Raw genomic sequence first — 13,804 nt, forward strand, 5'->3', positions numbered from 1 at the left:
GGACGCTCCCATTGCGGAACAATGCTTAAGGACCTGCTAATAGGGAAATTGCAGGCCAATAGACCCTGATTTTTGGGCATTCAAATTAACGGAGAGAATGTTGGGGGCTGCGGGCTCACGATTTTCTGACAAACTCCCTGCAAGTGCTGCTCCACACCAGTAGTGCTCGATTGAGGAATTAGCCCTCCTGTTTAAAACCTGATGTGGAGATGCCGGTGATGGACTGGGGTTGACAATTGTAAACAATTTTACAACACCAAGTTATAGTCCAGCAATTTTATTTTAAAGTAAAGGGACTAATTTCATTTACCTGAGGAAGGAGGAAGTCTCCGAAAGCTTGTGAATTTAAAATAAAATTGCTGGACTATAACTTGGTGTTGTAAAATTGTTTACAATTGTTTAAAACCTGGCATGTACTGCCTAAACAAAGAGGTGGTTTACCATAATGGACATTGTGAGCTCTGAATTCTTTTTGCAGTTTTGAGTTTAATATTACAGCTATAAAAATCAGATCCTTTGTTTTTCAGGTACACAGGTTACCATGAGAATATTAATGTTTTAGAATTTTGATGTGCACATTAATACAGTGCTACAAGGGTTGAACTCAACTACTTGCGGGCTGAAATTCTGCTCTTGACACATGGCAGTGCTAGCGTATTTTGCCTGATGCATTTCATGCTGCCGGGCCACAGAGACGACTACCCTGGGTTTTAAATGCAGCTGATGTGCTACCAGCACAATTTGCATCAAACACACAGCGCAGGGGTTGGGATTTCTTAAGCAGAAGCAGACATATTCTGACGTGTCTACTTCTGCTCAGGAATGAAACCTGCACTTCTTTTGGTAGCAACGTTTGAAATAGGGCATTTTGAACCGAGCTTTGTGCTGAGATGTAGGCAGGCGCCCGCTAATGTCCAGGGGGTAGGCAAGACAGCCTATATCAGATGTTGGGGTCCAGCAGTAAAGCTGAAATTAAATAAAAGGTGAACAAATAAACATCCAATCCAAAGGAACAAGCAATGATGCAGTGCTAAGAAATCAAAACAGAAACCAAAAAAGGGACTAATTTCATATAGTTCAATCAGGACAGTTTTAATACTACTTCTAGTTTTTGTGCACCTATAGGAGTGTGCTTTGCTCCAACTACTATTGGAACACAACATTGGCCTGGCACCAAGGGTGCAATGTATCAGAATTCCTGGACCAGCAAGGACATACCTGCAACCACCCCCGTCCAATGAATGCTATAGTGAGGCTTGTACCATGGTGCAATGCAAGGTTCCTGGGATACAGCGCATGCTCATCAGAAAACCCAGAGCAAATGCAAATCCGGCACACATCAATGATTTCCACTCCATGTACTCAGTGGGCACCAGTGCAGAGCGGAATTTCAACCTTTAGTGACCAACATCCAAAACATATTTTGCAAGATTTTTAGCTCTTTAGTATTAGGCAGATTGCATGCCTGTCTTCTCAAATATGCGTCTATGCCTAGATTAACTTTATCTTTGAAAAAAGTCAAATTAACATCCAATAAGTGTCACACATAAAAAACAAAATTTCACACTTTAGCAGAGAAATAGTCCTTATGTGTAGATGTATCACTAATTCAGAAATACTTGACATTCTCTTTGAATAACAGAAGCCTGTTGCAGAATTTTTACATAACATCATACAATTGGAAGATTCATGATGAGAAAGTTGCAAATCAAATTCTGCAATTTATTAGATCAGTGTTGTAAAGAACTACATTGAGACAGCATTTCAAAGCATAACTGTAGATGTATGTATGTTTACCAAGTGCCCAAAAACAATTTTCACTAAGCACAGAGGAAAGCTGGCAGGATATTCATGTGCACATCTTAACATTTACACACACAAGTTCATGGAGGGAGGGGCAGTAATGCTAAATAGATGGGTTACCTCATCAACAGTGAGGTAAAATTGATTTGTTTATTCTAGAGAATCCTGTTACTGTATTCTGAGATTAGTGTCATCACCAGGGCTTGAAGTGTGTGTATGTATGTATATAAGTGTTCTCTTCATATTTGGGTCTCAATGGCCATTCTCACCATCACATTTCCTTCTTCAGGTCAGGGTTTGTGTGCCAGACTTCCCATAGTAGCAGGATCAGTCTCTGTGTGTCTCTCATTCTGACAGTTACCTTCCCAATAAATCTGTTTACTATTGACAGGCTCCCTTTCATTACATTGCAGTGGAAACTGGTAAAACTCACGCAGTGAAAGTAAAGACATTTTCACAACAAAGTTGTTATTTGAATTCAGACTGCCTAGACTTGAACCTAGTGTAGTACCACTTAAGCTATTGGACTGCACTATGAACAATGCCAATGTTAAGACAAATTGATGAGCTGGTAGTATGAAAGCTGGATTTATTAATTCCTTGCTTTAGTATTGTTTTCCCCATTGATTTTGTGTTTTTTGGGGACAATCAGTATCTGGAATGATGAATTGTTGTGATTTATTGATTTGACCACTACAATACCTAATCCCATATCCATCACTTTGGTTGAATGGCTATCATCCAAGAGTTTACAACAATATGCATCACATCAAGAACCTTTAGAGCTTGTCATTCCTACAGCTATTGAAGGGCCAACTGATAAATTTGTAGCAGTCTCTTAAAATAAATTATCTATGTTGAATTGTACAGTATACCAGATGTAAGTATGTGATTTTTATTCAAATAAAGATGTTGCTATATGTGACCGTTAGTTTTATATCGGAGACTACATCAAACATGTAATTAAAACATATTGTCAGGCTGTGCAATTTATCTTATTTATTGAATGAGAAAGATGCGCAGATATAAGTATTGGCTGTCTCACATCACTGCCGTCAGTAAAGTACAGACGCCCGGAATTTCTACGGGGGTTCTTCTGATCTCCAGTCGTAACAGGCAGAAACCCTGGAGAATCGGCCTAGATGGCTATTTATGCTGTTTCCCTGGGGTTTCCGCTGAAGTTACAGTGGGAAATCGGGAGAACTCCCGCAAAAATTCTACCCCAGATATACGGGTGACTATGCTCAGTCCACGTGTGCATTTCCAGCTGGGACAGGTATGGTTAAAAAAAAATCAGAGATGTAAGTGGAAATAGTGGGGTTAATATAATTTGGAAGTTTGGCTATTAAAATGTTACTTTTTTGAAAGTCCATAACTGACAAAAACACATTTTAACCTCATACATGACTGGAAAATTATCAAATTGTTACTATCCCATATCACATCTCTACCACTAGAGGTCCCTGCAGCACTCAACTTGCCTGTTGACTGATGGCAGAAATGAAGTAATGAAGCTAGTAGTGAGCGGATTGGGAAATCTTTGCAGTATGGGGGACTGTCCCAGCTACTTCCCATTCTGGATAGCAATAAAACTAGGATTTACCCATTTAAATTTATGTTCCATGGTATTCAGACATTTTAAGCCCTGAAACAATTAAACTGACTAATGATTTCAGCAGAGAAAGCAAGTGTAGGTCAGGTTTGTCTTTTGCAAGAAAAAAGTATAAACCGTTTAAACTTGATTTCACTGTATAGAATTAGCACTGAGGATAAAATGTAAGCCGTTGGCAGTGGCATATTTTAAAAGCATATACAATTGATAGAAGGAATGGTGTTGAAGGCAAACTAAGTTGTGCTTAACACTTCTCCAGTCCCAATATAAAAAAATCACAAGTGAATAACAACTGTGACAAAATAGGGAAATTCTGTCTTTATTTCATACAATTATTGCATAGAATGCTAATGGACAGATGTTCGCATGGCATCTGGGTTCCAAATACCTATTAATCCCTTGACTGTTTACAGTTCAATTTGCGACTAGAACAAAGCCCCTGTATCCTAATTCAATCTGACCTCCTGAAAACAACTCATTGTTAATATTCATTTTGAAATTTGGTGAGAAAAGATAGCTTTCATTTTAACTCTAGTAATTTCAAAACTCTACTTTTATAGAATCATAGAATTTTATAGGAAAGAAGGGAACCATTCGGCCCATTGCACCTGTACCAGTTCTCAAAAGGTTATCCACTTAGTCCCATTTCCCTATGGGCCAAGAGAATGGGGCTTTGTTTTATGTTCAAATTGAATTGTAAAAGGACAAGACATTAACAGGTATTTGCAATGCAGATGTCCTGTGAACATCTACTCATTAGGTTTAAATGCAATAATTCCTAATGTGTCTTTAATTATGGATGACTTCTGAGATCTTCAGACTGGATAAGCACTGTGATATTCTTCCATAGTTCTGGCATAAGATCTAAACTCAGTAGATGAACATTGCGCATGTATAACATCCCATTTGGAAGGTTTTAATTTAATTTAATTTAATTTGGCCCAAAAGTCTGAGGTCCAGTGCTGGAAGTATGGACGTAGACACCATCCCAAATCACCAGTTTGGGTCATTTAGATAGTCAGGGTCAGTGGTCCTCGCCTGTAAATCACGCAACAAAGGCACCCGTCCTGATTTTTAGCTAGGAAATCAGAAGTGGCATCATGCTACTCCGATGGAGGAATGTGAGGTCTTCTAGGGCCAAAGAGAAGTATTTTTATTTTATTTCCCTGACGAGAAATGTGGGCATTAATGTTAATGTAATTGATCCCCTCTGATCAGTAATAGACCAGATTAAGATGAGCCGCTGCTGCTCTTGCATTTGCACATTGCAAACTGGCATCTTCACCACTGGTATTATCTAAACATAGAGTGGTTAGCAAATCATCAACCTTGAAATCCCATGTTCAGTATCTCAAATTTAACATTTTGACCCTTTGATGGCCTCGATTAGCATTCTTAGCACCTTCAAGCCTAAAGAGACAAACAGAAAATATGATTTTCTTGGTTCCAATTACAATTAACTTGTTGGAAGAAAACATGAAGTAAAATAAGTACATGGACATAAAACAATGGGGTGAAAAAAGTGACTAAACCAATTAATGACCCACAGATGAATCAATTGAGAAATTACTGCACCCCACAGTGTGAAAATTTAATACTGTCTCAGCTTTTCTTCATGTTGTTGCTGTGTGGATTGCAGAAGCAGTATTTGCAAGCACTAGACTGCTGGGCATGAGTTGATGCTGACTCCTCCACTGACCAGCGCAGCTTTGGTGAAAATGACAGGAGTTCCATTGATGTTGAAGTTCTTCATGCAACCAGTGAATGATTGGCGCATGCTTAGTCTCGGGCTGAGCAGTGACTCTAAGGAAACGAAAAAGAAAATTATTCTTCAAACTGCCCCAGCGCTAGTTAATAAGTACAAGATAGTTTTCAAACTGACAAGCGCAGTGCCAACAATGCCGATTCAAACTTCCCTAGCTCCCTACCATCACCACAAAGACTGCAGCTGTTGAAAGTGGCCCAACACCACCTTTTCAGGGCAACTAGGGATGGGTAATAAATGCAGTCCTCCTGGTGTGATCTACATCCCATGAACATAGAAATAAAAAATCCCTCTCAAGAATCTGTTTTCACAAGATCACCAAGTAAGTATTGATAAAGATGGTTATTTGGCCCATTACAGCTCATTCAGAAATAAAGAACCTAATCCCCCCACTACAACATTCAGGTTTTTGCCTCCAATACCCTATCTGGAGATCTATTTCATGTGTTGATTACTCTTTGCATAAAAACCATTTTAACAACCATCCTAAATTTGTCTTTTGCCAGTTTAAACTCACCCCTCCCCCCCAACATTCTACTGTCCGAGTTGAATTTGAAGTAGTGTTATGTATTTACTTTTTCTATACCATTTGCTATCATATACTTCTGAGTATATCTCTCAATCATTTCAAGCAAAAAAAGTTTTCCACGATTTAATACTGCCTTTAATTACTTTGTCAGGCAAGGGTATTAAGAGTTATAGAACCAAGGCGGGTAGATGGAGTTAAGATAACGATCAGCCATGATCTAACTGGTTCGTGGAACAGGCTCGAGCGGCTGAATGACCTACTCCTGTTCCTGTGTTTCTATTAAATTGTAGCAGAAGGACTGCAGTTTGTGTGATTATACAGTCACAGGAAAGGTAGAGAGTTCAATTCAGTACAGGTTTACTGCCTTCACCTCTTTGCCCCCCCAATTCAATTTAACTATTTTGATTCAACATTTCTAGGTTTTGTAAACAGAGTTTGACAATGTAAATTTACCAAGCTTAACTAAAGCACAACTTCAACTTAAAAAAAACTGTCCTACTGCAATTGGGACTTGCATCCAATATTTGAGTTTTTGCATGTAGACAACATTTCTCTTGCATCCATTTGTGATTTACTTCTCTGTACTCAGGAAAAAACTTAGAATGGCTAATCCAGAAATTTTAATGAATCCAGGTTGGATCCACGCTAATACATTTAAAGGTGCCAAATACTCAATCAATTTAGGGTTGATTTTTCCGCCTCACCTCTCTGCCTGAGCGCTGGACAGCAGAAGCACATCTGAAGTGCACTACACCTGTCCAGACCCAGAAGCATCGGTGGTTCCTGCCCTGAGCCATTAATATGGCTGACAAAGCCAAGCAATGGCAAAAGGGGGAGAAAATTTGAAAGCAGCTGCACACCTATGGACAGCAGCCACCAGAAGACCACAGAGCCTGAAGATCTGCTTGGTAAATCAAAACAAATATTAAATTTACCTTGTGGACTCCTCTTCAACTTGCTGCCAGGCCCCCTCAGATCAGGGATCTGATGGATATTCCCAGCGTAAACCCAGCAGCAGCTTTTTGAGCCTCACTGTATCTGGGTGTTCCATGGCCACAACTCTAGGAAAAAGAGCCTGGAGACTGGGAATATACCCTCTCACCTCATTTAAATCACAGCGATGAGTTTGCAGGGGTGCAGGACCAGCTTCAACTTCCTGGGGAAGCCCTACAAATCCCAGGATAATGTAAAGAGGCATCATTGGCACCTGCCCACTTTTTCCTGACCTTTGCTTCTGGAGAATGGGTGTTCCCCAGGGGAAATGATCAGGAAAAATCGATCCCTATATCCTTAGGGGATCCGTTCCATATTGACACCTTTAAAAGTGAGCTGGGTCGATAGGTATTGAGAACGGGGATTGAGTTATAGAGATATAACAGCTCTGTTTGACATTTTTTCAGACGAAGCGGGGAAAGAACTTGCTGTTTCTGAAAGGAGGGTATTTGAAAGATAAACATTACAAATCTGAACGTCATTCACTATATCCCAGTTTTATATTTTACTCTCGGTGTACCCCATAATGTGGATAAACAAATGCCAAGCGATACAGCAGCACTAAAGATGTCAATTGTAAACTGAAACAACGGGGGGGAATTTTAACTCCCAAGGATAGGTAGGTTGGGAGGTAAAAATTTTAAATTTCTCAAACCCAACCTCAACCCGCCCACTTCTGGTTTTAACAGAGGTGGGTCAGGGGGAACAGATGACCGCTCTCAGGAGGTGGGTTAGTCAGTAAAATCTTTTAAGGAGGCTGCGTGCGTTCACCTAAATTTTTTATTTTTAACCCATGGAGGGAGAAGGGCCAGACCCATGAGGTAACTGCATTTACAGGGTCAGGAGGAGCAGGAGTGCTTCCCCAGGCCCTCCCCCCAAGCTAACCTCTTTACACACCCTGCAATCGGACCCCAAGATATCCGACTTCCCTCACCCCCCAGCTATCTGCTCCCCCGATCCAAACACAAAGACCCCAATCTCTCCCGACCCCCCCCATCCTAAACCCGTAGACCCTGATCTCTCCCCGACTCCCCCATCCAAACCCCCGTAGACCCGCTCTCTCCTGACCCCCGCCATCCAAACCCCCAAAAACCCTGATCTCTCCCCCACCTCCCCGGTCCAAGACCCCGATCTCTCCCCAATCACCCATTCAAACCCGAAAGACCCCGATCTCTCCCAACCCCCCCATCCTAACCCCCGTAGACCCTGATCTCTCCCCGACCCCCCCATCCAAACCCCCGTAGACCCCGATCTCTCCTGACCTCCGCCATGCAAACACCCGAAGTCCTCGATCTCTCCCCGACCCTCCCCAATCCAAAGACCCCGATCCCTCCCATCCAAACCCCTAAAGACCCCGATCCCCATGATCCAAACCCCGAAGATCCCGATCATTCCCAGGCTGCTTTCCCACCCGACAGGAAGCCAGCCTGTTAATCTGACTGGCTGTTCGGTGCAAAACCTATTGAAAAAATTTAACAGACTTCCTACCGTCAAAAGCGTCATGACGTGCGGGAAACACTTACTTCCGGGTTTCCCATTGGAAAACCCTCCTCCCCACCCCCCCCCCCCCCCCCGCTCTCTCTCTTCCCAGCTCCGAGTAAATATCAGGGGCAAACAGTTCTGGATGTAAGTAATCCCTTTCCACCATCTCCATTTGTACACAGAAAAGCACTGGGTTTACCTGGCACACCTCCAACAAATACTGGCTGCTTGGTGTTGAAAGAGCGTGAACTGAGTGGCCCCACGACGTGGTTTACCTCAGAATCCACATCCAACTGCACAACATTTGAATCTCTGATAACTAAATGAGCAGAAAAAAAGGAATTAGTAATAGAAGGCACAATTTTAACCATCTGACATTGTTCACACATGCCCAATGTAGTTTGGGTTTGTTTTGAGAGTCAGACATAAAATAATTGTAATGTACAGCAGACTGTCATTAGTTAAATGTATAAGGTGGACTGGATGATGGAGTGGGTTAAATACAGGCTTTTCAACTCTGGGACCTGGGTTAGAACTGATTTAAGTCTCTGTTTGCTGGTTATAAGAATGCTACATAAAATGAGCTTGGACAGCTTCAACCCAGTTCCGACAGCTTCAACCCAGTTCCCAGTATGCATGGGCCCACTGCACAAAAACTATCCTTAATTTGGCACCAATTGGCAAATTCACTCAGAGAGGCTACATGATGGCTGGTGCAGGAAACGGAAAAGAGTCACGTTAGTGCATTAGGACAGGGGTGTCCAAACTATGCCCTGTGGGCCACCTGTGCTGCCTGAGCCCTGGCTCATCAAGTCCAGGCAACTTCATCTCATTTGTACTTACATTTCTCATTTGATGGTTTGTCCTGTCTGAATTTTGTCAGCCTTGAAGTTTGAAAAGGGGTGTTTTGGCACAATTGCCTCATTGATAGATAAATCCTAAATCAGATTATCAATATCTGATAGTGTCAGCAACTTGAGATATATGTAAATTAATGGGAACACTGAATTAAACTGTATAGTCGGCCCCAATGGACCCATGGTATGCACTCATGCAGCCCGGCCATAGAAGGAGACGTGTTGGCCTGTTAATCAGCCTGCAAATCCTTTCACTACTTCACACTATTCTCTAAGGGAAGTGTGTGAAGATTCGAAAACAACCACCCATGCAGCCCACAAAGACAAAAAGCTTCATCATCCCTGCGTTTGGGTGTGCTCTGCTGAGTTTAGGGGTGAGGTATATTATTAACCAGAGTATATAAGGAGCATTATTTTGCTTTTAACTATGCTATATTGGAAGTGCTTAATAGTAACACTGGGCACCTGAAATGGAAAGTGTGCCATTTCCCAAAATCAATATCCCTTACCTTGATGAGCATAAAAAAGATCTCATATGACTGAGCCCCAAAAAAATGGAAGCAGAATAAGTGATTGAACAAATGAACTCAAATATAGTCATTGCCAATAATAGCAAAAATAATTCTGACCCTAACTAAGAACATAAGAAATAGGAGCAGGCGTAGGCCATCCGGCCCCTCGAGCCTGCTCCGCCATTCAACAAGACCATGGCTGATCTTTTACCTCAACGCCATTTTCCTGCACCATCCCCATATCCCTTGTTGCCTTTAATATCTAGAAATCTATCCATCTCTGTTTTGAATGTACTCAGTGACTGTGCCTCCACAGCCCTCTGTGGTAGAGAATTCCAAAGATTCACCACTCTCTGAGTGAAGAAATTTCTCCTCATCTCAGTCCTAAATGGCCTACCCCTTATTCTGTGACCCTTGTTTCTAGACTCCCCAGCCAGAGGAAACATTCTCCTTGCATTTACCTTGTCGAACCCTGTAAGAATTTTGTATGTTTCAATGAGATCACCTCTCATTCTTCTAAACTCTAGAGAATACAGGCCTAGTCTACTTAATCTCTCCTCATATTACAAACCCGCCATCCCGGGAATTAGTCTGGTGAACCTTTGTTGCACTCCCTCTATGGCAAGTATATCCTTTCTTTGGTAAGGAGACCAAAATTGTACACAATACTCTGGGTGCAGTCTCACCAAGGCCCAATATAATTGCTGTAAGACATCTTTATTCCTGTACTCAAATCCTCTTGTAATAAAGGCCAACATACCATTTGCCTTCCTAATTGCTTGCTGCACCTGCATGTTAGCTTTCAGTGACTCATGTACAAGGACACCCAGGTCCCTTTGAACATCAACAATTCCCAATCTCTCAGCATTTAAAAAATACTCTGCATTTCTGTTTTTCCTACCAAAGTGGATAACTTCACATTTTTCCACATTATATTCCATCTGCCATGTTCTTACCCACTCACTTATCCTGTTCTATATTCCCTTGAAGCCTCTTTGCATCCTCCTCCCAACTCACATTCCCACCTAGTTTTATGTCATCAGCAAACTTGGAAATATTACATTTGGTTCCCTCATCCAAATCAAATCATTGATATAGATTGTGAATAGTTGGGGCCCAAGCAACGATCCCTGCGGTACCCCACTAGTCACAGTCTGCCAACCTGTAAAAGACTCGTTTGTTCCTACTCTCTGTTTTCTGTCTGTTAATCAATTCTCAATCCATGCCAGTATATTACCCCCAATTCTGACCATTGCCTCTACTACCTAGGTCTGATATTAGCTTCTCGAAGGTACAAGGCTCTTGAGTTAAGAGGTCAGTGGGATATTTGTAAAAGAATATTAGTAGACTAATTAAAATGACCATTACCTGTTATTCTGTGCCATCGACCATCACATAGACTTTGCTTTGGAGTGACTGATGTTTCAAACTCTGCAGTTCCATTACTCACTTTTAACGTAACCTGCACAGAAATAAAATTTAGAATAGAAACTTGCCTGAAGCATACCAACATCTCTAAATTAATGGATTGGAAACCAGATTGGCTCCATGACTGCCATATAATTCTCTCTGCCTGACTTTCTTCTCTGCTCTGCACCTGGGTGATCCAATATGCAGTAAGAGGAAAATTTGCCCCAGTGTTTGCTCCTGACTTCCTTACCTTTCCATTTTCCATGAAGAGATTCAGGTATTTCTGGTTGGTACTGTGCACATGTAACAGTATTCCTGAATGATTTCTAACACGAACTTCAAAAACAAGCTCAAATTTTAATCCTAAATTGAACGAATCATCTGAAAATCAAAAACAAAAAACTCCGATTATTACACAATAACAGATTACATATCACTTGTTCTGTAACAGCAGTTGGAGCACAAACTCACATTGGTCTCGATATTAACCCCCCCACCACGACGATAGCCAGGAGAGGGGGTTAAAAATGAAAAAATGGGGAACACAACCCCAACCCACCGTGTATGCGCTCATTGCTGTTTTACGGCCGTGGGTTTTGTGGCTTCCGAGTGTGCCACCGTGGAGAGGAGAGGAACTTTATTAACATTTTTAATTGGGCTCCCACAGTACAATTGGGAGCCTGATTTAAATTTTGCAGAGGCCGCCAAGGGCTCGGGAAACCTGGCAGTGAAAGGGAGGCCGGAGCTGCTGGCTCCACAAGTGCCTTTTACAGCGCTCCTTGTGGGCCAGGAGGAGCAAGAGTGCTTCCCCTGGCCCCTCAAGGAATCCTTCGGCCTCCCCTCTGCTGATCACAGCCTCTCCCCCCCGCCACGATCGCAGACCTCCCCCAACACCCCCCCAACCCAAGCCCTGATGGCCTCTCTCCCTACAGCCGATCACGACCGATCCACCCCCACATGCCCCGATCGCCCACCTTGCGCCCCTCCCGCGATGGCCTCTCTCGCCCCACCCCCAAGCCCCAATCGTCGTCCTCCCCATGCTACGAACGCGGCCTACCTCCCCCTTCCCAATTGCTGTGGACTGTCCCCAGCTGCGGCCTCCTGCCGCTGATTTTCCCGCTAGCAAGTCAGCCAGGCTGTCAATTTGGCCAGCTGCCGGGCAGGAAACAGAAGAAGAAAATTGCTGGGTTCATCGGCCGTTTTCAGCCTACCCGCACCCTCCCCGCCTCCCCGTAAATATCAGGGCCATTGAGTATCAAATGGATAAGAGCAAGACTTGTGTCCATTTGTTCTGGGATGTAAAGATCCTGTCTGGGAACTTTTTAAACTCTCTCCCGCTTTGGCTTACTGGTTAAATATAACCCCTGGTACGTTCTAACCCATCTAGACCAGAGGGCCTGTAGTTCAATTCCCAGTCTGTGCCGAGTTGCCTGGGTGTACATTTAGCCTCTGTGCCATAGGGCGAGGAGAAAAAAAAAATCAGCCATTCCTTCTGCTGAAAAGTTTGGTGGCACTTATTGTCTAGGTTCATACATGAAGAATGGCCATGGTGTCACACCTGTGGAACCATAACCCAGCAAGAGTCAATCCCTTCAGGAGAGGAGGGACAAAAAGAAAGTGCTAAAATCTTGCTCCGTGCCAAATTAGCTAATTATTACTGCTACCACCTTGCATGTAAAAGCAGACATCAGGCTGAGCTCCTGCATAATCATAACAGAAAAACATAAGAAGCTAAAAAAGGAAAGGAGAAAAATCCATTGAGCCCTTCAAGATTTCTTGTCATTTAGGTCCATGTTCAGTACCTGAACAAATGATTTTCTTTTCCCAGCAGCAAATATTAAAAATGCTATGAAAATGATCTAAACACTTTACATTTGCATTGTGAGCCATTTTAATGTCATAGAACTGGAAATACAGCCAAAGCCAGGGCAGAGAAACTGCATTAGCACCTCCTCTCTCCCCATCAACATTATTTATTAATGATGACAGCTGCTTTGCAAATCTTGAGTAGCATTCATTTTATAACCTCTTAAATATACCACTTTCAGTCTACTTTGAAATAACTATGTTAATCTTGTTATATACCCCTGAGAAGCTGATGAATGGTAGGTTATGTCTGTTTTATTTACCCAGAATCACATATCCTCCTTCTGCGGAAAAGTATGTTCCAGATTCTGTTGGATCTTCAAAACAAGGTGTAACACCAAATGTCTGGGCAGCTGGTGAAAGCCACTGCCCGTTCAGCTGGAAGTTCTGAAGACAACCATTAAAACTTTGGACAGATTTGACCTGAGAAAGAAAAAGATACTTAAATCAGATGTTCACTGATGATTGCACAATGTTCAGTTCCATTCGCAACCCATCAAATAATGAAGCAGTCCTTGCCCGCATGCAGCAAGACCTGGACAACATCCAGGCTTGGGCTGATAAGTGGCAAGTAACATTCGCACCAGACAAGTGCCAGGCAATGACCATCTCCAACACGAGAGTGTCTAACCACCTCCCCTTGACATTCAACGGCATTACCATCGCCGAATCCCCCACCATCAACATCTTGGGGTCACCACTGACCAGAAACTTAACTGGACCAGCCACATAAATACTGTGGTTACAAGAGCAGGTCAGAGGCTGGGTATTCTGCGGCGAGTGACTCACCTCCTGAGCTCCCCAAAGCCTTTCCATCATCTACAAGGCACAAGTCAGGAGTGTGATGGAATATTCTCCACTTGCCTGGATGAGTGCAGCTCCAGCAACACTCAAGAAGCTCGACACCATCCAGGATAAAGCAGCCTGCTTGATTGGCACCCCATCCACCACCCTAAACATTCACTCCCTTCACCA

At 42.7% G+C, this 13,804-nt stretch overlaps 1 protein-coding gene across 1 annotated transcript in view; it reads right to left on the minus strand.

Moving 5' to 3' along the window:
• Positions 1–466: 466 nt before the first annotated feature.
• Positions 467–13,804, minus strand: part of lama4 (laminin, alpha 4) — a 170,466-nt gene continuing 157,128 nt past the window's right edge. The window contains exons 36-40 of the mRNA XM_067984688.1: positions 13,093–13,252; positions 11,214–11,344; positions 10,922–11,015; positions 8,384–8,503; positions 467–5,218 (exon numbers count right to left, since the gene is read on the minus strand). Coding sequence (XP_067840789.1) covers positions 5,073–5,218; positions 8,384–8,503; positions 10,922–11,015; positions 11,214–11,344; positions 13,093–13,252 — 651 coding nt within the window. The 3' untranslated portion in view covers positions 467–5,072. The remainder of the gene's footprint in view (positions 5,219–8,383; positions 8,504–10,921; positions 11,016–11,213; positions 11,345–13,092; positions 13,253–13,804) is intronic.

Source organism: Heptranchias perlo, chromosome 5 (genome assembly GCF_035084215.1).
Source record: "Heptranchias perlo isolate sHepPer1 chromosome 5, sHepPer1.hap1, whole genome shotgun sequence".
Classification (NCBI taxonomy): Eukaryota; Metazoa; Chordata; class Chondrichthyes; order Hexanchiformes; family Hexanchidae; genus Heptranchias; species Heptranchias perlo.